This window comes from Ictidomys tridecemlineatus, chromosome 3 (assembly GCF_052094955.1).
Source record: "Ictidomys tridecemlineatus isolate mIctTri1 chromosome 3, mIctTri1.hap1, whole genome shotgun sequence".
In the NCBI taxonomy this organism is placed as follows: Eukaryota; Metazoa; Chordata; class Mammalia; order Rodentia; family Sciuridae; genus Ictidomys; species Ictidomys tridecemlineatus.
Genome location: NC_135479.1, coordinates 38,123,451 through 38,148,721, shown reverse-complemented (window position 1 = coordinate 38,148,721; position 25,271 = coordinate 38,123,451). Strand labels below are relative to the sequence as shown.

The 25,271-nt window shown below is 48.2% G+C and overlaps 1 protein-coding gene across 1 annotated transcript; it reads right to left on the bottom strand.

Annotated features, from left to right (window-relative positions):
- Positions 1–790: 790 nt before the first annotated feature.
- Ccl1 (C-C motif chemokine ligand 1) lies at positions 791–3,628 on the bottom strand. Its single transcript, XM_005327934.3, has 3 exons — positions 3,332–3,628; positions 2,032–2,143; positions 791–990 (listed from the first exon to the last, which is right to left on the bottom strand). The coding sequence occupies exons 1-3, from the start codon at positions 3,405–3,407 to the stop codon at positions 894–896; spliced, it is 285 nt and encodes a 94-aa protein (XP_005327991.1). The 5' UTR covers positions 3,408–3,628; the 3' UTR covers positions 791–893.
- Positions 3,629–25,271: the final 21,643 nt, after the last annotated feature.

Genomic DNA, 25,271 nt, shown 5'->3' with positions numbered 1-25,271 from the left:
GGGGCCTCCTCTTCCTATATGACCATCCGGGTTCCTCTGCTCTTCCCAAGACTGACTCACTCCTCCAGATGAGCTACGATGGCATGTCTATCAGATCTAGCCCCCCCCCCCCAAGTCATACCTCCACCAGGACTTTCCCAGTGACAGGAGGGTCCCATGAACAGATGTGCAGGGCCTATCCCTGGAGCAGCAGAGAGAGGTCTCGTGCACACTGCTGACTTGGGACACCAGGTAGATAGAGAGAGCTCAGGCCCAGGATCCCTGGACTCTAATGCCAGATCTAGCCCTGAACTGCTGGGCGTCCCTCTCTAGCATTTAGTTGTCTCATTTATAAAATGGGGTGGCACCCTTTTTCTGGAAGATAGTCTCATAAGATGCCCTCTATTTAGGTCATTAGATATCATCACCACCTAAACTCTCTGGGCAGGGCAAGGGAGGGAGGGGGTCCTGCATCCCAGTGTGGCCCAGCCTGGCCCTCCTTGCTGCCCTACTCTGCCTCCGTTTCAGCTGCCGGTCCTGGAGGCAGAGAAGCTGCAGGCCTGGGTCAAACTCACCCCAGGCCAAGGCCCTGCTGGGAGGCACTGAGTCATTTGCTTTTTCCTGTTGACAACTGTTACTTCCCTTGGCACCAGGTCCATCGGGTCTCCCTCCTCCTCCCCAGCCCTCCAGCCTCTGTCCTCCATCCCCCAGTGTGACTCAAGTGTGCCCCCTGAAATCCCTGTGAACCCCAAGAAACACAAGGAGAGCAGGAGTTGGAAGTTTCTAGAATTTAAATATATAAAGTGCAACCACATAGCTTATCAAGACTGAGCACATCCTCTGAGTTGGAAGTTGGGGGGACGAGTGAAACCCAGTGATCTCCAGAGGCCGGGGTGGACAAGAACCGCTCGTCGTCACACCAGCAGGCAGGGTTTTACTTTTCCCAAGTAACCCTGAACCCATCTCTCCGTCTTCAAGGCACAGCTCTCTCTGCCTCCCTTCAGCCTGAAACTGTGAACAAAGAACACAGGAGAGGGCTGAGTCGCCAGAGTCACCCACTGAGTACCGTGCCCAAGTCCCCTCTCCACTTGCACGCACCCAGGTGACCCTGAGTATCCTCTCTGGGCCTTGCTCTTTCCCTTTAAATATGAAATCACTGTGATCTGTGGCTTGCTCATGGGAGGAGGGGGGCATCCAGAGCATCAGGAGCTCATTGATGGAGCTTCCTGGACCCTTCTCCTAGAGATTATGATTCCATGTGTCACAGTGGAACAGAAGACTTTGGAGACACGCTGAGGATTAGCTTAGATGAAAAAAAGTGGCCTCTTTGAATATCTCTCGGTGTCAACTTTTAGTGTCTCCTGTCCAGCTGGGACCTCACTCATTCTCTCGTGTGTGTGTTCTTTTCTGATCTGCCCACTTCCCAATTTGACTATTGCCCATTTCAGAGCCCAACTCTGCCTCTACTCTCTGGGAGAACTTTTGACAACTATCTCTTCCTCCAGGAACCTAAGTCGTCCTGATAACAGAAATGTGTGCTTCTGGGGTTTAGCAGAAACTGCCTTAGAAAGCTGAGCAGTGTCTGTTACCCCAGTCAAGTGTGGTGCAACCATCAGGCTGAAACCCCTTCACCCAAAAGCAATATGGAGGCGACCTGATAATGCGGTACAGAGGAGCTCCCAGTCCCCAAACTACAGGTTGGCAAATGCAGAGGCACGAATAATCATCACAACCTTGTTCTTTCCACTACATGATAATCCCAGTGCTTGTGTTAAGCAATTCCTTCCTCCGGGCATACAATACTGGGATATAGTCAATGGCACCTTGGACTTGCCAGAAACAAGTCGCTGCAGGAGTTCCTGGCACCTGCTGCGCAGCTCCGCGCGCCCCCTACCGCCCAAGCGCGGCTCTGCATGCGAATTTGTGGGGGGCCTCGCTCTCCGGATTTACAAAGCTTATTCTTGTGGAACAGCGCCATCTCGTGTCTGCTCTTGTCATTCCTGCCGACCACATTCCCTCTGGAGGGGAAGGACCCGACAGGTGATCACTCACATTGCAGCCTGGTAAGGGCAGGTGGAGCTGGTTTCTCTGTAACACTGGATTGTCTTCTGGGAAATCCTTTTCTGCGCAAATGAGAAGCAGCATCGGGAGGAAGAGACGTGCACTAGGAGACAAGCACAGGAGACAGCTTGCATCCCTCTCTCTCAGCCTCTCACCCACAAAGCCCCTCCCAGGACATCCCCAGGCTTGGGGACCACATCCAGAGGACTCCAGCACAGCCTGGTCTCAGCAGCCACCCAGGTGTGGGGTTAGGTGAAGAGTCAGAAGATGGGTTCAGATCGGAGCTCCCTGCAAACTAGCTGGCATTTGTGAGAAGGAACCCAGGCCTGGCCCAGACTTTCCTCCATTAAAAAAAAAAAAAAAAAAGACTTTAGGCCTTGGTTTCTAATGGTTCATTTATTTTGACATTCCAGCCCAAGTGTATGGTTCTGTCCCCAGGGTTCTAGACCTCATAACCTGGGGGATCAGTCAGCCCAATGCACACAGGACACTGTGGTTCCGAGTACACAGACCCGGGGCCAGATGAGCTCAAAAAGAGAAGGGAAGAGCTCCCAAGAACTAACCAGCTCCCCTACTCTGTCTTTTCTGTTCCCTTCTCCCCTGATGCTTAGCTGGTTCCAGGCTCCACCCCTACTCAGCTGGTTTCTACATTCCTCTTTCATCTATCCACTCCCCAGCCCCAAAAACTTTGCGTTCCAATCTTGGCTCCTTCCTCCTAGTTAAAAAAAAAAAACGAAAAGAAAAAAAAAAACCCTTTCATGTCTATTACTAGATGGATATTCCTCCAACCCTGGAGGGTATGCAATTACCAAACTCCATTTTTACCAAGAGAGAAATCCATCTGAGAATTAAAGGGCCCGAGACTTGCTCAACGTTAGCCAACTAACGGGGCTCGAGCCTTGGTCCTGCTTGCAGATTCTGCCCATGATCTAAACACACTGTGGAGGCAAGACTCGAGCCAAGACCCGGCTCCTCCTCCTCTGGTCCTCAGGGCTCCCAGCCGGACTTAAAAATCTTGCAATTCCTCCAACTGCCTGCAGGGTCTGGACCAGACAGAGCCTCCTCAGGCTGAAGCTGGCAACTTCAAAGCTCTCCATGTTTGCTCCTGGTTCGTAGTCCTACTGGCCAGCTCTGCCCCCAGCCCACTGGAATCCTGCATTCCTCCTCTTCAGGTAGGAGGAAGGCAGACAGAGTGGGTGAGTTCCAGGTGAGTCCTGCCCAAACCCCCAGAGCACCCGCCTGCCTGCCTGCCCTCCCCAGGGGTAAGCAAAGGGACTCCGACCACACTTACTGCTCTTGCTGTCCACGTCTTGAGGCCATGTTGCAGCCAGCAGCAGGCACAGCAGGGCTACGGAGGTCAGTTTCATCTCGGATGTTTGGCTCGCGCCTCTTTCGAGCAGCCTCGGTGTGTTGGGTGAAGCCAAGGGCTCTCTCTGGTCCCATCCTCGGTGCCTGGAGCTTTTATCTGAAGACCTGGGGTGGGGTTTCCCAGGACAAGGGGAAGAGGTGGGAGTCACAGGGAGAGGGACAGTTACTCACACCCAGTGACCACATGGAAAAATCCTTTCCTCATCTCTCCTAGATGACATTCGAGGTAGGTTTGGGTGCTGGTTGGCCCCGGGAACTTCCCCAAGTGCAGGAGCCAAGATAAAGATCTCAAAGAAGCTCTCCTGGCTGAGTGGGAAGTCAAGAAAGGTGAGCGAGAGGAAGTGGCCCGTGTGTGGCTTCTCTAGCCCACACAGTTCCATCCCAGCCTGTTGCCACGCATGACCCGTGGAGCAGGATGGAGCAGAAGCGTTCTGGGCCTGTGCAGAAACACAGGCTTGCCTTGGAATCCCCGTTCTGCAAACTCACAGGGGCCTGCCCTTGCCCAAGTCACAGAGCCATCCAAGACGGCAATAAGAATGCATACCGCACAGTGGGACCTAAGAATGAAAGAAGAGTCTCTGTGGCCAGTGCCTGGTCCCTGGGTATTTGGTATTTCTATTTTCTTAGTCCTCAGCACTTCCTTCCATTACCCTGTTCTGGGCCTTTCCTTAGCCCCAGGGAAGAGCTCCCTAGGAGATGCAGGGCCCCGAGCTGAGCCATTGTGCCTCAAGGCATAGACAAACAAGATAAAGCCATGCAGTGTAAGGACTGCAACAGATGGGCATGACCTGAGCCCCGAGGAGGTAGAGGAGCCACCTCACCCTGTGGTGTCGGAGAGCAATCTTTAGGCAAGGTCTCCTGCAGGCTGGTGTGGGGAGGGCCGTGTTAGGGAGGAGAAAGGGTTTCTGCAAGGACTTCAAGGAACAAGGGAGCACACTTCATTCCAAGTCCAGAGGCAAAGCTGGACTGTGGGGATGTAACGAGGAATGGCTGAAGAGAGATATGACTTCCGAGGGGCCAGTTCAGACATTAAATCCATTGCTTGGAAGACACAGCACATAGCCCCGTGCAACTGTGTATTCCCCATGATCCCATCCACAGGTGCTCAGGAAAAGGTAGCTGAGTCAAATGTACGAGTGGAACATGAGGCCCGGGTGCATGATAGAGTTGTAGAGGGTTTTGGCTGGACGGGTCTATTTGATCGTGAACTTGCCAGCTCAGACCGTTGCAGTGGCTCCCCACCGTCCATCCGGTGATGCGCAAGCAACCCACTGGACACTTATGGTGCTTTTTGTTAGGTCTCAGTGGATTCTTTCATCCTGTTGTGACCTCTCTCTCTCTCCCTCTGGGAACACCCCGTCCGTTTCTAATACCACTGTCTCCACCAAGATGCTTGTGCTTTTCCACGCCAACAGGATCTCCTCCTGCTTTGAATGTTCCTGCGCCTGGGTCGCTACAGGAAGGTCTTATATTCCTGCAGCCCTCCTTGATGCTCTGGCATGTCTGGGTTGAAAGTGTCCTTCAAGACCATCCGCAATGGTGGCTCTTAAATTTTTTCTGAGAGCGTTTGCCAAGGTGTGAAATTCTGACCATGCTAGAGAAAGAAAACTCCAAGTGATTCTCTCGGCACCGGAAGGAAAGAATCGTGCATCTGCCATGAGCTCTTCATAGTATCCTGGATCAAAACTGCTCTCCGAAAGGAAAGTCGCTCGCTCCTATTGAGAATGGGTTGCAGAGACAGGGGGGTAGGACTTGAGCCCTGGCCATCTGAGCTCCAAGTGCACCTGTCCCTGAGAACATGTTCAGCTCATTACTTGTGCTGAACCAGGAGCTATTTGGGGGGGTTTTCTGTCACCCCCCAAATAGTAAAAGTAGTTGAGATCACTGTTGTCCCTCTCCTGTTTGTTCCCTTGGTCCCTGGAGATGGATGGAGTTTTATTCCATGACCCTGGCATCTCCGGGGACAGGGGAGTTGGTTGGCCAAATGTAACTCTGGGTCCCTTAGACTTGACAAATGGAGGGGGGGAACAGTGTGGTCACCCAGGAAATTCTTTGCCCTCCCCCTCCTCTTGGGGCTGCCCCTCCAACAGCTCATTTCCCCTCCTCCCCCTTGCTGTGGCCACCACCAGCCCCACACAGGAAGAAGGACCAGCAAGACTTAGTCATGCCTTTCCTCCCCAGGCCCCCTTGGTACCTGGAGGGGACTCACTGCAGGCTCTGACCATACAGCAGCTTCATGGGCCACACAGGCATCTCCCCACTCCAACGTGGCCATCGACGGCAGGGACTTCATCTCTAGGCCCCAGCACAGGGGCCAGGACCAAGTGATGACTCTCTAAGATATTTGTGACATCGTGTGAACCGGGACGAAATGACCTAGGAAGGATGCAGGAAACACCCTCAGGATAAACATCATGACTCGTATAAATAAATCTTTCCTTTTTTATTGGTGCATGTTGATTATACAGAATAGCGGGTTTCCTTGGGGGATGATCATACAGGCTTATAACAGAATGTGATCAATTTCACTCCCTGATAGCTTCCCTTACCCTCCCCCTCCCTCCCCTGATCCCCTTCCTCTACCTTCTTTCTACCTTCATGATGTCATTTTTTTTCCTTTCTAGCTTCCAATTTGAGAGAAAAATATGATATTTGTTGTTCTATGTCTGACTTATTTTGCTTAACTTAATGCTCTCCAGTTCCATCCATCTTCCTTCAAATGACACAACTTCATTCTTCTTTATGGCTGAATAATACTCCCGTGTACGTGTGTGTGTGTGTGTGTGTGTGTGTGTGTGTGTGTGTGTCATTTTCTTTATCCATTCATCTATTGATACCTAGACTGGTTCTAGAACTTGGCTATTGTGAATTGTGGTACTATAAACATGAGAATATTGTATTGATTATGCTGACTTTAATTCTTCTGGATAAATACCCAGGAGTGGTAAAGCTGGATCATGTGGTAGTTCTAATTTTAGTTTTTTTGAGGCACCTCCACATTGATTTCTATAGTGGCTCTACCAATTTGTGTTCCTACAGTGTCTAACCCCTTTCCCCACATCGTCACCAGCATTTATTATTGTTTGTATTCTCGATGACTGCTGTTCTGATGGAATCTCAGTGTAGTTGTGGTTTTCATTTCCCTGATGGCCAAAGATGCTGAGTATTTTCATAAAATTGTGGACTGTCTGTATTTCTTCTTCTGAGAAGGGTCTGTTCAGTTCATCCGCCATTACCTGACTGGGGCTGTTGTTTGGGTGTTGAATTTGTTTGTGTTCTTTATGTATACAGGATAGTAACCCTCTGTCTGAGAAGTTGACGGCAAGAATCTTCTCCCGTTCTATTAGGCTATCTCTTCATGCTGTGGTTTCTTTTGCTGTGCAGAAGCTGTTCAATGTGATGCTATCCCATTTACGGATTCTTCTTATTACTTTCTGAACTACTTGAGTCCACTCAAGATGTCATAGCTTGAGCCTCTATATTAAAGTATTTCCCCTGTTTTCTTCTAGCATTTGCCAAGTTTCTGGTCTACTCCCTAGGTCCGTGATCCATTCTGATTGACTACTGTACAGGTGAGAGAGAGAGGGATCTAGTTTCGTTCTTCTTCATGTAGATAACCAGTTTTTCCAGCAAACAAAATTTTTCTCCTGATTCGATGTTTAGAAGCTAGGAGGTGCCTGAAGGTGGTTATTCTTATTAGTCATCTTTTTGGAAATAGGTACGTACTAATTTACTGAAGACAGAGACCAGATAGACTTCAACCAGTATGGATCCATATTAAAATCATCACTTCCAGTGGTGTCCAGGGATATCCAGGGTGTCCTTGGGTTCCAGACTCTCTTGCCTCCCCCTTGCTGACCAGGTGGATTGGCTCCTGCCCCTGCCACCTGCTCTTCAGTCACAGCTCAGCTCAGCTCCCCCATGGCCAGAGACCCATGGGGGAAAGACATTTTCTCAGCACCACAGAGGTGCAGAAATACTTGTTGTTTTATCCACCTCTGGGACTGAGTTTTCCTAGTTTCCTTCCTAGTTTTCCTTCCTATCGGGAGGAAGAGGGTGCTCTCTGGAGTCAGGCATCACTGGGTGAAATCTCAGCTCCACGCTTGGCCTTGGGCAAGTAGCTGAGGCTTTCTGAGCTCTGTTCCCTCTCATAAGCTCCAGTGCAAACTGGCCCTGCTACATCTCTCCCTGTTGATTTTCAAAATAAGCTTCCCCGATTTTAACCTAATTTTGAGTTATCTGAAGGGTTAAGTGATATGTAAGAGGGAGGGAGGGGAGAGGGAAAGGAAAGGGGATTGGAAGGTTGAAGCCCCTTGTGGAGTACCTAACATGTACCTAACACCCCGGGGACAAGCAGGGCACAGCTCTGCCCTCGGGGACTGACAGCCCACTGGGGCGCAGGTCTCGGTGGGAAATATGAGACCAGCTCCAGGGGACAGCATCCTGAGAGCTGCAGAGTGTACGGAAGCTGTCACCTCTAGCACCAGGTCCCCTTTCCTCCTGGGTCCTGGACCACTCTGAGGTGTCCACACGTGACCAAGGCAATGCCACCACCTCCCTACAGAGGCCAACTTCCTAGACTCCTTCCTTCTAAGCTGGTGCTGCTGACACCCAGGCCAGGCTTTGTGCTGCTGCCGACAGGAGCGCAGGGTCCTCTGGGGTACTGGCCCAGGTCCGCTGGCCCCGCCCACAGCGAGGATGCGCAGCACCCCTCCCCCACCGGGAATCCAAAGCCCTGCCTCCTGGGGCAGGAAAATCTTCCACCTTTTCTTCCTACCGCTGCACACTTCAGTTCTCCTTAGAGCCCCTACCCCCACCCCCGTGTACCGCTCAGTCTCCATGTGAGCCACATTTGCACTTCACCCCCGTGCTGCGTCTCACAGCAACAGGCAGCCTGAGGGTGCCCAAGGATGTTGCAGCAGCGGCCATTGCCAGCTTCTCTGTGTGCTGCTGAGCCTGACAACTTGGCCTGCTGTGCGGGGGGTGAAGTGCAAATGTGGGCTATGCTCAAAGAGTCCTGCCCAGCGTGGCCAAAGGGCTCTGGCCACACAGCCTGGCTCACTGTCCTGTTCTGCATGGATCCTGGAATTTCATCGGCCCTTCTGCCTGCAGCCTGTTTCTGGCTTGAAGTGGTGGAGACCCTGCAGGCTGTGACCCCCAAGCTAATGGAGTGACCCCAGCCCTGTCCCTGTCCCCCACCACCCCACCAGCAGCAGGTGTCTCATACTGTGGCAGTTTCCTAGTCCTCCTCACACACACCCCTGCCTGGAAACTCCCAGAGGGCAGGAAGCCCTCCATCAAGGTCAGCAATTTGTTCTGCGGTACCCAACGCCTGGTGGTGTGGGGGGATTATGCTGGAGAGGAGGAAATCTGGTTTTTGTTGTTAATTTGTTTTTGTTTTTGTACCAGGGATTGAACTCAGCTTAACCACTGAGCCACATACCTACTCCTTTTTGTTTTTAAGATAGGATCTTTTTAAAATTTATTATTTATTCTGATTTGTTATACATGACAGCAGAGATTGCATTTCAATTCCTAGTACACATATAGAGCACAATATTTCATGTCTCTGGTTGTACACAAAGTAGAGTCACTCCATTTGTGTCTTCATACATGTCCTTAGGGTAATGATGTCCATCTCATTCCACCATCTTTCCTACCCCCACCCCCAACTCCCCTCCCTCCCTTCCCCTCCCTCTCCTTTACCCTATTGAAAGTTCCTCCATTCCTCCCATGCTCCCCCACCCATCCCCATTATGAATCAGCATCCTCACATCAGAGAGATCACTCGGCCTTCAGTTTGGGGGGATTGGCTTACTTCACTTAGCATGATGTTCTCCAGCTCCATCCATTTACCTGCAAATGCCATGATTTTATTCTCTTTTAATGCTGACTAATATTCCATTGTGTATATATATACCACAGTTTCTTTATCCATTCATCTATTGAAAGGCATCTAGATTGGTTCCACAATTTAGCTATTGTGAATTGAGCTGCTATAAACATTGATGTGGCTGTGACTCTGTGGTATGCTGTTTTTAAGTCCTATGTGTATAAACTGAGGAGTGGGATAGCTGGGTCAAATGGTGATTCCATTCCAAGTTTCCCAAGGATTCTCCATGCTGCTTTCCATATTGGTTTCACCAATTTGCGGTCCCACCGGCAATGTAAGAGTATGCCCTTTTTCCCCACATCCTCGCCAACACTTATTGTTGTTTGTATTCTTAGTAGCTGCCATTCTGACTGGAGTGAGATGAAATCTTAGAATAGTTTCGATTTGCATTTCTCTAATTGCTAGAGATATTGAACCTTTTTTCCTATATTTGTTGATCAATTGTGTGTCATCTTCTGAGAAGTGTCTGTTCAGTTCCTTGGCCCATTTATTGATTGGGTTATTTGTTTTTTATTTTTGGTGTTAAGTTTTTTGAGTGCTTTATATATGCTAGAGATTAGTGCTCTATCTGATGTGCATGTGGTAAAAATTTGCTCCCATTCTGTAGGCTCTCTACTCACCTCACTGATTGTTTCTTTTGCTGAGAAGCTTTTTTGTTTGAATCCATCCCATTTACTGATTCTTGTTTTTATTTCTCTCTCTATAGGAATCTTATTAAGGAAGTCAGGGCCAATCCGATATGATGAAGATTTGGCTCAGTGGTAAAGCGCTCACCTGGCACGTTTGAGGCACTAGGCTTGATCCTCAGCACCACATAAAATAAATTAATAAAATAAAGGTATTGTGTTCAACTACAATTAAAAAATATATTTATATTTTTAAAAGACAGGCTCTTGCTAAATTTCTTAGGTCTCACTAAGTTGTTTGAGGCAGGTTTTGAACTCACGATCCTCCTGCTTCAGCTTCTTGAGCCACTGGGATTACTGGCATGCGCCATTGCGCCCCACTGAAAAGGAGAATTGTAACCTCACTCAGTATGAAGAGGTTAGGGGACACACAGAAGTCACACAGGTGGCCAGTGTATGTGCTGATGGGCACCATTGCACATGTGGAATGCACGCTTATTCATTCATTCATCCATCCCCTCTGAGAATGTCTTTGGAGGGCCCACTGTTTACAGCCCCTGCACAGTCAGGCTAGAGGGGACACAGCTGCACAGAGCTGTCCTCCAGGGCTCGGGCCCAGGGAGGACAACACATACCAACCAACAGCTGAGCACAGACTGCAAGGACTGTCACCAGTAAGAATACCAAAGGCTGAGGGCGGGATCCTTGGTTATAGTGTGACGTTTCAGCTGGACCTGGAAAGGGGACGGTGAGATTTGCCAGGAGGGGTCCACCCTGGTGTGCAATGATTCTGAGTGGGCCCCGGGGCCAGGGTGCTGTCTCCCAGCCCCAGCTCCTCTGAACACTATGGTGTGGCTTCTTTGAGTTGCTTAACCTCTGAGCCTCGTCTCAATGGGGATAATAATGGTTTCTTCTTACAGGTTTATTTGGAAAGTTCATGCACAGGAACGGGGCCCGACATATTTCTCCAGGCAAATGGGAACAGTGACATCACAGCAGTGCATGGGCCGGTGCCTTCAGAACTGGGGGCAGGAGGCAGGATAACTGGGGAGTAGCTAGAAATGCAGGGGGAGGAGGCCTGGGTCTGGTTGCACAAGTTCCTGTTTACTGGGCTCGTCCTTTGTACCCTACTGTCAACAGAGAGGGCCAATCTTTTGCTCAGAAGAGAGTGGGGCTAGACTTGTGGGGAGGACTCAGGTCCCATGCTGAAGGCTGAGGACAGAAGGAAGGGAGGGGGGCCCGGCTCTAGGAGGAGGGGTGGGGGTCCGCAGAGAAACGGGCATGTGGTAATCAGGGTATGGGGGCTTGGGCTTTGTCACTTCTTTTCTCCAGGAGCTTAGATGAGTCACCTCCACTCCCTGGGTATCGACTTTCTCACCTTCTGGCTACCTTTTTGTGGCTCTAGAAATGGCACACGTATTGGGACCATTTGGGTAATACAAAGGACACAGTTTTGAAGGACACATGAAGCCCTCGAGTCTGAATCCAGAGCAGTTGGGATGGCTAGAAAAGCCAGGGCCACAATCCAAAGTCCCTGGCCTAGATGACCACCAGGACTCTCTTTGGCCTGGACGGCTGCTGAGACCCTCCCTGGTCTGGCATCAATCAAGTGGCTCCCTGGGTCTGCAGGCGAGGGCAGATCCTGCTCCCCAGCCCCTGCCCACACCACCTTGCCCACCCCTGGCGCAACTGGCGGTTTGGATGAGGCCTGTCCACCACAAACAGTCCTGCTGAGGAGCACGCTGAGGAGAGCGCCAGAGACCCCCCTTCTCTCACTGAGGAGGATGAAGGACGGACAGACGGACGGAACTCATGCGGCACCGGGATCCCTCACCACCCTGGAACCTCTTTATAATGTCCCCCTCTGAAACCTAGCAAGCACCCAGGAGGTCAGAACGGCAGGGGGCCTCCCAGGTGGGACGTGGGCTTGGACTCAGCTGAGTGGTTCTCAAGGTCCTGGCCCTGCGTCAAATGCACGCCCAGCCCCAGCAATGTGAGGACGCACCGTCCAACGGCTCAGCACACCCCGCAGCCAGACTGCTGCTCACAAAGCCCTTTTGTCCTCCCTGCTCCTGGCCCCCATCCCACAGAGTGGACAGAGCCCTTAGAAAGAACTGGGTGGACCTGGTCACAGCACAGATGAGGAGCCTGAGGCCGAGCAAGGAAAGCTGGGTTGTCACATGGAGACTTGGTGACAGAGCCTGGGAGGCAGCCCCACTGCTGCTGTCCCAGGCTTGGCTTCCTCTGTGATTTGCTAACTTCGTGCTGAGTCGTGGACAGAGACGGAAGGTGGGCAGCACGGGAGCCCCAGGTGCTGAAGACTTGCCGAGCCGCAGCTGAGGCCGGGGTAGCACCCACCCTTGCAGGGAATGGAGGGAGGAAAAGTATTTTCACCCCACACAGCAAACATGCGGGCGCAGGAAGTGGCACCAATGACTCTAAAGTATGCCCACTGCAACCCACAAGGCCACCCCTCACTGAGGAGACTCCCCACAGGCTGCTGGGAAAGTCCCCTCCCCTCCCTGGGGTGGCAGGCAGGGTGACCTGGGACACAACAGAGCCCACAGTCCATTTCCCAATGCATCCTGTGTCCAGAACCCTGGAGGCCAAGCTGGGCCTGGTCAGGATGCCTGCCTGCCTGCCTGCCCACCCAGGTCCTTCAGGCCTGGCCCCTGTGGAGAGAAGATCCCATCTCTAGGGCAGCTCAGGGGGGGTCTCTGGGCATCAATTTTCTCACCTAAAATGTGGGAAGGTCCTATCTCTAGGGGAGGACTCAGGCAGTCTCTGAAGTGAGCTCACCTGAGCACAGAGACTGCCCTGAGCCCTGACCCCTGCCCTCAGCAACTGGAGCCAGGCCTCAGAGGCACTGACCAATCAGAGCCCAGCTTTCCATCTTCCAGGCTGCCTCTCCACCTTCTGATGTGGTGCACAGAGCAGCAGGCTCTGGGGCCAGTCGCCTGCACTTTAATTCAGGTTGCTGCTCAAGAGTGCCTGACCCCTTCCGATCATCTCCCCGGACCTCTGCAAGCGGAGTTCACAATGCCCCGGCCTGAGGGCTGCTGTAAGGACTCCAGACAGAGCCAAGTCGCAGCAGCTGTGACTCCTGCATGTCTTATTTGCTCCTTTTCTTCTTGGTTTATCTGAGGCCTTTTCTTTAGCTCCTCTGAAAGGCTGATCCCAAGTGAGCTGGGTCCTGTTTCTCAGCTGTGGCTGGTGAGCCTCGCTTCCCACCCAGCCAAGCCTCCAGCCTCTGGGTCCCACCAGCCCCGTCCCACGACCAAATGGTTTATCTGATTTGCAAAATGGAAATGATGGACCTCTCTTCCAAAAGCTAAGAATTTCAAGAGGGTGACCACAGAAATGGCACAGATCCTATGCCAGGAAGCCTTGAGGCCCTGATTCTGCCTCCTGTTGGGGAGACATCGATCTGGGCACTTCCTGGAACCTCCCACTGCACCCTGTGCCCCCCGCTGCCCTGGCTTGGAAGGACTTTCCAAAGTCCCACCACTATGGTCTTATCATTGTTTCCAAGTCCTTGACATGAAGACGTTTCCTAAATGAGGCAGAGGGACCTATTACATTTTTCACAAACCTCACTCCATGTGACCCGATGACCTTCCTGTCATACCCTCCCCCTGCCGTTTCCCCCAGCAGAATCAAAAGCTGCTGCTGGCCAGGCTGAGATGACAGAGGAGGGACGGCGGAGAGGACACTTCCGTCCTGCCCACTGTCTCTAGCTAGAGCTACTTTCCATCAGAAGTTTCTCCTACCACTCAAGATATCGGTGTGACTCAACGTGTTGGGCACCTGGCCCAGCAGCGCCTGGCCTGGGTTAGGACCAGTTAAAGGAGTCGTTAATCACCACTCTCTTCTGCCACCCCCTCCTTCCACCTCCGTCGCCGGCTCTCCTGCTGGGGTGCAGCCGAGGGTGGGAGGGTGGCCCTGGGCACCCCTTACCTCTTGCCTCACCTCCTGTTGTGCACAGCCATGCCAGCGCCCCGGAAAGGGAGGGGACTGTAGCCTGGCTTTTCTCCCAACTCATCTGCATGCGCATCCTCATCTGTGAGTTAGAGATGCTAATTTCTTCCCTGCTTAGCTGATAAAAAGGGCATGAGCCTCAATGGAGGCTGCTGGCTGGCTGGGGTGTGAGTAAAGAAGCAGAAGGTTATCAGAAATGCCACCTCCACCCCTCGCCCCTGCCACCACGGCCTCCGCCTGGCCTCTCTTTCTAGCCCAGTAATGGAGATAGCCCACCATCTTGGCTGATCTCGCAAGGATCCCTGACCCACGGCCCATGTCCTTCCATAAACATTCCCTGGCCACGGCTTCTGCAGCATGTGTCACTCCTGGTCTCCCTCCAACCTCTGTTACCCCAAAACCTGGTACGGGCTCCTCCTCTGTCCACCCCTTACTCTTTTTTTTTTTTTTTAATTTTTGAGTGCTAATGCCCATAATTAATATTCACTTAAAATGATAATATGTATTTTAAATGTTATTTAAGTGTGTGTTTTTAAGTTTATTGATTTATTTAAGTTAGGTATATATGACAGCAGAATGTATTTGGACTCATTGTACACAACTGCAGCACAACTTGACATTTCCATGGTTGTACACGATGTAGCGTCACACCATATGTGCAGTCAGTCATACATGTATCTGGGGTAACGATGTCCATCTCATTACACCATCTTTCCTGCCCCCATGCTCCCTCCCTACCCTCCCTCCCCTTTGCCCAATCAAAGTTCCTCCATTTTTTCCATGCCTTCCCATCCCTGTCCCCATTATGGATCAGCATCCACTTATCAGAGAGAACATTCAGCCTTTGGTTTGGGGGGGATTGGCTTACTTCACTTAGCATGACATTCTCCATCCAACTCCATCCATTTACCTGCAAAGGCCATGATTTTATTCTCTTTTAATGCTGACTAATATTCCATTGTGTATATATACCACAGTTTCTTTATCCATTCATCTATTGAAGGGCATCTAGGTTGCTTCCATAGTTTAGCTATTGTGAATTGAGCTGCTATGAACATTGATGTGGCTGTGTCCCTGTAGTATGCTGATTTTAAGTCCTTTGGGTATAGACCGAGGAGTGGGATAGCTGGGTCAAATGGTGGTTCCATTCCAAGTTTTCTAAGGAATCTCCATACTGCTTTCCAGATTGGTTGCACCAATTTGCAATCCCACCAAGAATGTATGAATGTGTCTTTTCCCCACATCCTCACCAACATTTATTGTTGTCTATATTCTTGATAACTGCCCTTCTGACTGGCATGAGGTGAAATCCTAGAGTAGTTTTGATTTGCATTTCTCTGATTACTAGAGATATTGAACATTTTTTCATATATTTGTTGATCAAATGTATATCTTCTTCTGAGAAGTATCTGTTCAGCTCCTTAGCCCATTTATTGATTGTGTTGTTTGTTTGTTTTGGTGTTAAGTTTTTTGAGTTCTTTCTATATCCTGGAGATTAGTGCTCTATCTAACATGTGTGTGGCAAAAATTTGCTCCCAAAATGTAGGCTCTCTTTTCACCTCATTGATTATTTCTTTTGCTGAGAAGAAGCATTTTAGTTTGGCTTACTTCATTTAGCATGACATTCTCCAACTCCATCCATTTATTAATTTCTTAATTTTATTTCTTTCGCTTTAAGAGTCTTGTTGAGGAAGTCTAATCCAACATGATGAAGATTTGGGCCTACTTTTTCCTCTCTTAGGTGCAGATCTCTGGAATAATTCCTAGGGCCTTGATACACTTTGAGTTGAGTTTTGTGCATTTTTGAAAGATGGGGGTTTATTTTCATTTTGATACAAATGGATTTCCAGTTCTCCCAGCATCATTTGTTGAAGAGGCTATCATTTCTCTACTGTATGCTTTTGGCACCTTTGTCTCGTATGAAATAACTGTATTTATGTGAGTTTGTCTCTGTGTTTTGTATTCTGTTCCATTGATCTGCATGTCTATTTTGGTACCAATACCATGCTGTTTTTGTTATTATGGCTCTGTAGTATAGTTTAAGGTCTGGTATTGTGATGCCTCCTGCTTCCCTCTTCTTGCTATGAATTTCTTTGGCCATTCTAGGTCCTATGATTTTTCCAAATGAATTTTATGATTGCTTTTTTCCATTTCTATAAGGAATGATATTGGGCTTTTAATTGAAATTGTATTGAATCTGTATAGCGCTTTGGGTAGTATGGCCATTTTTGACAATTCTTCCTATCTAAGAGCATGGGAAATTTTTCCATCTTCTAAGGTCTTTTTCAATTTCTTTCTTTAGTGTTCTGTAGTCTTCATTGTAGAGATCTTTCACCTCTTCTGTTAAGTTGATTCCCAAGTAGGTTTTTTTCTTTTTTTGAGGCTATTGTGAATGGGTAGTTTTCCTAATTTCTCTTTCAGAGGATTCATCATTGATGTATAGAAATGCAGTTGATTTATGGGTATTGAGTTTATATTCTGCTACTTTGCTGAATTCATTAATTAATTCTAGAAGTTTTCTGGTGGACTTTTTTGCATCCTCAAAGTATAGAATTATGTCGTCAGCAAACAATGATAGTTTGAGTTCTTCTTTTCCTATCCACATACACTTAATTTCTTTTGTCTGTCTAATTGCTCAGGCCGGAGTTTCAAGGACTATGTTGAATAGAAGTGGTGAAAGAGGCCATCCTTGTCTTGTTCCAGTTTTTAGAGGGAATGCTTCCAATTTTTCTCCGTTTAGAATGATCTTGGCCTTGGGTTTAGCATAGATGGCTTTTACAATGTTGAGGTGTGTTCCTACTATCCCTAGTTTTTCTAGTGTTTTGAACATGAAAGGGTGCTGTATTTTGTCAAATGTTTTCTCTGCACCAATTGATATAATTATATGATTCTTATCTTTAAGTCTATTGATGTGATGAATTATATTTATTGATTTCTGTATGTTGAACCAAACTTGCATCTCTGGAATGAACCCCACCTGATCATGGTGTACTATTTTTTTTGAAATATGTTTTTGTATGCAATTTGCCAGAATTTTATTGGAATTTTTGCCATCAATGCTCATCAAGGATATTGGTCTGAAATTTTGTCCCTTACTTTTGACGTCCCCCTAGCCTGTGAGGGATAATAATAGCTAAGAGCTTGCTCTGGTTGAATGCTTCTTGTATTCTAGGCCCTTCTCTAAGCAATCCATGCTTGTTAACGATCTAATCTTCCTCACAACCTTGAAAGCAGGTATTATTCTTAGCTCCCATTTCACAGATGAGGAAACCGAGGCACAGAGAAGGCACATTGTCCAAAGGTCACTGAGCTAGTCCCTGGGGAAGTGGATTCAAATGCAAGCTGCCTCCAGACAGCCAGCACTCAGCACCACCTCTTGGCACAGCGTGCTCCTGGCTGCTGCCAAACGGCTTAACTTACCTGGCAAGGTTCCTACCAGTCGGGCAACATCCCACGCCACCTGCGATCCCATATATAGCCCTCTAAATATCTACCAATGTAATGAGACTCTAGTCCCTGGATGGAATGACACGCCCTTCCGCCCAACACACCCAGGTCTTTACACATGTTCCCTGGCTAGAGGGAACAGTCTCCACGCTGTTTCATCACCCCATGGGCGGCCACTCTTCCATGTCAAGATGGCTCCCCAAGGCCTCTCCACCTCCTCCCAACCCTCCCTCCCTTCCCAATGCCAGGCACTCTGCCCATCTCTGTGCAGAAACACACCCCACCTCACAATGCGATCTATTAATTCCCTTGCTGCTCTCTAGGCTGGACTCCGAAATCCCCAGACCATTCCCCACATCTGCACCATCTTCCGGGCACCCCCAAATCCTGCCTTTCCCACAGTGTGTCATCCCAACAGCAAGAAGACCGTCCTCTGCTTTCTTCGTAACATTCAGATAGTTACAACTTCACCAGAGAGTTACCTCCCCTGTCATCTGTCTGACTTCCAAGGAGGGAGCAGTGACTTGGGATCATAATAATAGTCTTTTATATGGTCATGGTATTGATGGCTTGCTCAATCCCTGGTACCCATGTATAGCTTTGAGACTCACAACAAAGTACGGAATCGATATTACCAAACTGTCCCAAGTGTGAGGAAACCAAGGCTCAGAGAGATTAAGGACACACAGACAGGAGCCCACCCAAATGCTCTGAGCAAAACAGGGGGTCCCCCCCCCCGAGCTGAATATTTAATACATCATTGGTGATGACTCTATCTTCTTTCCCCAGTCGATCGGAAGTCTCCTACTAGGAAGGCCATCATTGCCGACATCTGGACATCACTCTTTAAATACATAACCTTTTCTCCCCAGCCACCACCCTGCAAGTCCAAGAGACCTGCAGCCCCATGTTGAAGCAGGTTCATGCAAAGTGAACATGGGACGGGTAAAAGGCCACACTGTGAGATCAGTTGGAGCCTTCCCACGGATATTTTCCTGAGCAAACCTCTGCCACCATCTGACCTGTAAAAATAAGTAAGCAGGTAAAGGCAGCCTGGCCTTCCTAATTCAAGCACATCAACAGAAAGGCAGGCTGAATCTAAGACTATTATTAAACAAATATGTTTCTCTTACTTTCAACCACGTATAATTCCTTTTAACGGTTTTATGGGTAAAAGGTATTTAGAAGATATGCTTTAATGGAGAGTTTATTGGGATTTATAATTAGCAGAGCAATTGTGAGCACTTAAAAGTACTTGGAAGCAGATTAAACCCACTAAGGGGAATCGACCACTCAAAAACATAAAAGCAGTGTCCATTACATGCCAGCAATCACCGGCTGATCAGATATGCACGGACTCACCGCAAATACAGCAAATCTTACTCCTGATGCAGTATTTGACAGCCCTTCCAGCAAGAATCCCCTCATGGATTAAGTCAGCAGATACTTAAAAGATGCCTACTATGTGCTGGGCAGTCTTTGATGCTGAGAACTCAATACATCTGGCACTTGTCTTTGCAAACCTAATTCCTTGTGAGAGAGACATAACTTCCAAGCAAGCTAATATATAAACTAGATGATTTCCAATCAGATAAGTCAATGAAGGAAGCATAGTGCACGGATCTGACTATAGGAGAGATTAATGAGTTTGCAGTCAAGCTGAGACCTGAATGACAAGAACCTATGAAAAACAGAGAGATGGAACATTCTAGGCAGAGAGAATGGCAGGCACAAAGGCCAAGTGTATTTTAGCTTACGCTTTTTCCCCCTGAATAAGATGCTGAGACAAAGATTTAAATGAAAGCAGTTTATCTGGGAGATGCAGAAGAAAGAAGTGTGGGAGCAAGAGAGGGAAGGGAAGCCCTTAATAAAAACGTGTTTTCCAGGCAGCCCGATGTGGGCTGAGTGGTGGGAAACAGTGTGGGACACACTCCTGAGTTGCCCCAGGCAGGAGCAGGGTGTGTGAGGCACTTACACTCCAGTTCCTGTCAATCATGGCTGACAGACTCCCTGGTCACCCCCACACACACACACACAGCCCTGCTCACGGGCAAAGCAGTCTTTAGTAGCCGAGGTCAGCAGATGCACAGTGAAATTCAAGGCAAGGATGTGAGCTGGAGAGTGGCAGTATCTGGTGTCCATAGGGACCATCCTAGAGTGTTCCAGAAGAATGGCCGGTACAGGTGGTAGATGGCAGGTGGTAGGCCAGGGCGAGGAATCTGAATTTTATTCTAGGTGTATAGGAATAAAATCAGCTGCAAAATTGAGTCAGGGATATAGAGTGGCTTCTGGTTTTAGTAGGATTATTCTCTCCGTTGTATGGAGAACCGATTTTTTTTTTTTTTTTGAGAACAAAAAAGTAGGTTGGACAAGAGGCAGTAGCAGGAGTCCAGGCAAGAGACGCCATGGCTGTGGCTGAGACAGGGACGGTGCAGAGTGGAAGGACGCAGGTGACGTGGTCTAAGGTGGGACAGGACACACAGGTGGCAGGATGTGGGGGAGGAGGCAATGGAGGGACAGGCTGTCGATTAGGCGTGGTGTAAGAGATCAGAGTTGCCCCAGGCAGGAGCAGGGCGTGTGAGGTGCTTACACTCCAGCTCCTGTCAATCACGGCTGCCAGACTCCCTGGATCCTGAGGGGAACAAGTCTAACCCCCTGGATCCGTGGGATGGGCTATTCCAGGCACCTGTTAGGTGACTTGGATCCGTCACTCCCCCACATCTGAGCCTCAGATTTCGCCCATGAGAAATTAGGGAACAGGACAAACTAACTTCTAAGGACACTTTTAGCTCTAATACTCTATGACCTTGAGGAACTTTTGACGTCTCTTTTGACGTTTTTAGTGGTTTTTAAGAATTGCACAAACCTCTGTGACCCATTATTCAAGACAAGAGCTAACGCTTTGAGAAGAACCAGGTCTAACCAGATTTTCCCCGACTCCCCCAACCCAGAGTGACCAACATCTCAAATTCCCTCACTTCCTCTTCTCTATAATGTAGTCAGTGTGCGCTCCTACATGTAGAGTCACCCCTCGGGGTCCTTGGGAGATGGTCTCCAGGAACCCCTAAAACCTGAATAGGCTCAAGACCCTTGTGTCAAATGGCATAGCATTTGCCTATGCCCTGGGCAATCCTCCCAGGGACTTTAAGTCATCTCTAGGTAGCTTTTAATACCTAATGCAAAGTGTATGTAAATAGTCTTTACACTGTATTATTTATAGAACAGTAACCAGAAAAAAAGTTGTACATGTTCAGAACCGATGGAATTTTTTAAAATATTTTCAATCCACGGTGGTTTGAATGCAATGGGTTACAGGAGCCTAGATACAGAGGTCTGACTGTATGTATTTTTACTTTATAAAATGGGTGTCATGCTGTCTCCAAGGATAGGGAACCACATTTTTGTTGAGTAACACTTTGTAACTCCTACGGAGTATCACTGAAGTTCATGGGTTTTCAACGTTGTATAATATTCCATTGAGCAAGCCATGAGACAGCTTGTTCATTTACATTCTTTTTATGGGTATTTGGGCTTTTTCTAAATTTCTGCCATGGGAAACAGTAATAAGCATTCTTAAAGATGACGATCTTCAGTCTGCACGAGTTTCATTAAGTGTAGATGAAGAGGTGGGCTTGCTGGGTTGGAGCATTCGCTGTTACACAGTTGTGTCTGTCAGCTGTATTTCCTCTTCTGTGAGATGTCCCCCCCCCCCATGTCTTTGCCACTTTTCTCTTGATTGTCTCTGTTTTGCTTATCAGCAGCATCAGGCTGTTTCCTGTTGAATGCATGGGCTCCTGATCATTTTATGTGCTGAAAAATCAGTCTTATTCAATCCAGATGGGCAGCGCTTTCAGGAATGTAACACTCCCGGAGACTTGTTTTGTTTGGGTACCAGGAATGGAACCCAGGGGGCACTTCGCCACTGAGCCCCATCCCAGCCCTCTTTATTTTTTACTTTAAGACAGGATCTCACTAAGTTGCTGAGGCTGGCCTCAAAATTGCAATCCTCCTGCCTCAGCCTCCCAAGTCGCTGGGATGAAAGCCATGTGCCACCATGCCTGGCTTCAGAGACTGCTTTTGGACTATCAGTAGCCAAACCCACAGTTTATTTGTACAAAGGCCTTGCTCTCTAGACGTGACCTCAAGTACTTGAATAGTATCAGGTTTTATGAGACCTTCTCTTACTCATGAGCCTTTTTATCCAAATAACAGGATTTCCTAGGAAGATATTCATCTTATCAGAGGTCTTATCAAAGGCGGTGACCATCATGCCCTGGATTTGGTCCTGGCTATCAGGTTGAGTGTTAATAACCATGCTTTGATTTGATCTGTGCTCTAAAGCTATGTCTTAGTTTGAGAATATTTTACAAACTTCAAAGGTGAGAAAGAAGAGATGATTGCATCTTTCAAATCCTGTACGCCCTAGAATGTCTAGATTGTCTGATTCCTTTCAGTTTCGTTTGCAAATGAGCCAGTTCTTTTGCTGATGTCATCTTTCTCGTAGCACTTCTTGCAACGCAGCTAGCACCCATTTACTCACACAACATTTGGTCTCTAAACCTCTTCTCCCAAAGCCTCAGATTCAGTAGTTTTATTTTCTGCCTTCCAAGTTAGACATGTGACAGTTTTACCAAATGTTACAGTACTGCTTTATGTAGGTTACCATTTTTCCAATCCTGTGTAGAAATGATCTTGCTGCCTGCCACTTAGCCCCAAAGCCAAAATTATACATCTAATTAGAGTAACACTCACTTCTAGGCGTTAATCTCTGTGTTAGTATGCTTTTGCTACAATAACAAGCAGCCCCAAAATATCCACGGCTTCCATCAAGAAACATGGCTATCTTTGCTCCCAAGTCTGCGATCCCATTGCGTCTTGGCTCCAAGCTGTGGGCTGGGTCAAATCTTCCCCATTCCTGGGCCTGGGGTAAGGAACAGCTTTTGCTGAGGATGTGTTGTTCTCCTGGCAAAGAAGCCACGAGAAAGTGTTGGCAGAGATTTGCAGTGCTTCCCAAACTTCTGCCAGGCTATGACACATGTCCTGTCTACTAGTATCTATTGGCTCAGGGAAGAAATGTGGCTAAGCCCGGAGTCAGTGGTGTGGGAAAACATATTCTGAATCATTTTAAACAAGAACACAAGCATCCAAAGGAGAGGGAGGAGCTCTTCATATACTCTTATACTAAACCTGTAGGTATATGCATCATGACAGATTCTCTGATTTGTAACTTGTTTTCGGGTTGTCTTTTAAAGCAAGAAAACTCGTCCTTTAGGTACAAATTTGTCAGCCATTTCTTTTACATCAACACTTTTGCTTTATTTAAAGACCCAAGGCTAAAAAATATTCCCCAAGATTTACACACACAAAAAAAAAAATCCATCAAGATTTTCTTTTTAAAACTTTTTAGGACATCCTTTGACCATTGAACCATCTGGAGTTTTGATCTTCCTTGTGTGCTGTGGAATGTATGGATCCAATTTGACCTTTTTTTTTTTTACAGATTGCAATTTCTCCAGGCCTCACCTTTGAGCTGTCCCTCTTGTCCCCTCTGATCTAACATGAGAAACTGTGTCACACGCCACCGCTTCATGCACACGTGGCTCTGATCCTGAACTTTCACGTTTCGTTTCATTGGTCAACTTGGTCAATCTTACATTGACCTGCCACTCAGAACAAGTCCTGGTGACTGGTGATGTAAATCCCCCTCTGTGGTTGCTTTTAAATTGAAAGCACCCTAGAAACATGCAGCCTTTTACCCTTCTTTAGAAAAGGTTGAGCCACCTCAACAAGTTCCAGGAAAATCTGTCAGGCATCAAGCCATGCTCTGAACAGACACTGGCCTACTGGACCCTAGGACTACCCAGTGAGGGCTGGCGTTCCTCTCCCCATACTACAGATGAGAAAACTGAGGTGCACCCAAAGGACTGGTGCACCCACAGCTTCAAGATAGCAGCTCTAAGATTCGTCTCCCTTGAGAGCATCCGGAGGGCCCCCATCACAGTCTTGGGATTGCCTTGTGCTCGGCTAGGAGTCACCAAACGGAACCTCCCCTCTGGGCGCCACAAGAAAGGTCACAGACCTCATCAAACAAATGACATTTCCTGTCACTTCTATGCAAGCCTCAGAGTACCCAGCTCATCCACGCACACCGTGGATGGAAGTGACAAGCCTCAGACCACAAACAGTGGTGTGCCTTGCAAAGTCACCAGCAGTGCCTGCCTGTCACTTTGCTGAGCGTTCCTGCTGATGGCAGAAACTATGCAGGCTGCATCTGAGTCAGCGTGTTCTCACCGATGAAAACGAGCAGGCAGAGGACTGACTTCTGTGGATGGTTCATGTTCCAAGGAGAAGTTGGTCAGTTGGTCTCCACAATAGAGGGGTCTCTCCCTCTCCACACCGTCCCCCACCCTGCATGTGTGTGCAGGGATATCCATAAGAGCAAACTCTACGGTATCTGGGCTGTCCCTTTCACAGCCATAGTAGCCTTTAGCTCTTGCAAGAGAAGCAGGGGATCTTGGTACTCGTCTTACACACAATGAAACCAAGGTGGTTCAGTGACTGGCCAACCCATCGCATTTCTCCAGCTCCCAGAGCCAGGCTATTTAAGGCACTTGTTTTGCAAGACCATGATGAGCAACGAGACGGTGTGGGTGAGCAGTGGCTTTCAGGAGTGTGCCAGCAGCAGCAGCAGCAGCACCTCCTGGGGACTTGTTACAAATACAAGCTCTTGGGCTCTACTGAGACTTAAACTCTGGGAACAAGGCCCAGTGATCTCTGTATTAACAGGTTTGCCTGTGCCCTGCCTTTGTGCCTACAGCTTGAGAAACACTGATATAGAGAAACTACCATGATGCCCAACAAATCTAAAATGACTATTCACTATTTTAGCCAAAGGTCACAGAGAGAGCTGATGGAGAAGCAAGGACTTGGCCTCTGGCCTGGCTGACTTCTAGACGACTCTTTCCACCAAGTGTCATCTTAGCGTCTAGGAAGGAGATTCCTGTGTCTGGGAGGACTCGTCCTCAGGTCAGTAGTGATCTGGACATATGGCATGTTGGGTCTTGGAAGAATAGCTGAGCTGACGCGCAGGCCCATGGAGCGCTGTGGTCACTGTGTAGTTGGTCATGTAAGAGTCCCGTAGGTGGGAGGCTTGCTCAGGCAAGTGCACACATGTATTATTCTACACACACGTGTCTGCCCCTCACACATGTGGGTCCTTAAGTCTCCTGATGCAGAAGTGGGTCGGTGACGGGCCGACTTAGATTTGACTTGGCTTTTATATTACAGATATATATTTAGGAATTGAAAATCATCTTGACAACATTAAAGTACATGCAAAAAAAAAAAAACCCAAGTCAAATCAATAATGATCGCATCACAACAAAGAACTGTTTGTTTCTCGACTTTCATGATTTCTCTCTTTGTAGACAAACCATTTTACTGTTCCGATCACCCCGAACACAGAATCAATCGTGTGTTCTTTTCCCACTGACTGCCTTGTGAGTGTTTTTCTGTGATTTTGCTTCTTAATTTCCATAATTGCCATGGTAATGACTGAAAAATATTTCATCAGATGGAGGTAACATAATGTAATTATAGACATTTAGCTGGTTATTTCTAAATAACACAATTCTGAGTGCTTTTCCGTAAGTCCCGTTTTCTACTTGTGATGGTTTTCTTCAGATTAACTTCCTAGAAGAGGGATTCTAGGAAAAGAGGACCTGGGCACACCCCTGGCCACGGGAACACAAAGGAAAAACATTACTAAAAGGAATGTAGCCGTTCGCTCTGTTGGTAGCCATATAAATATGCCCAATTGACAACATTGAGTCTCCAGCACCAAGGGCTCTTATTCCATTCCTTTTTTTGACAACATAATAAGAATGAAATTGTATCCTATTATTGCTTTAATTTTTCTT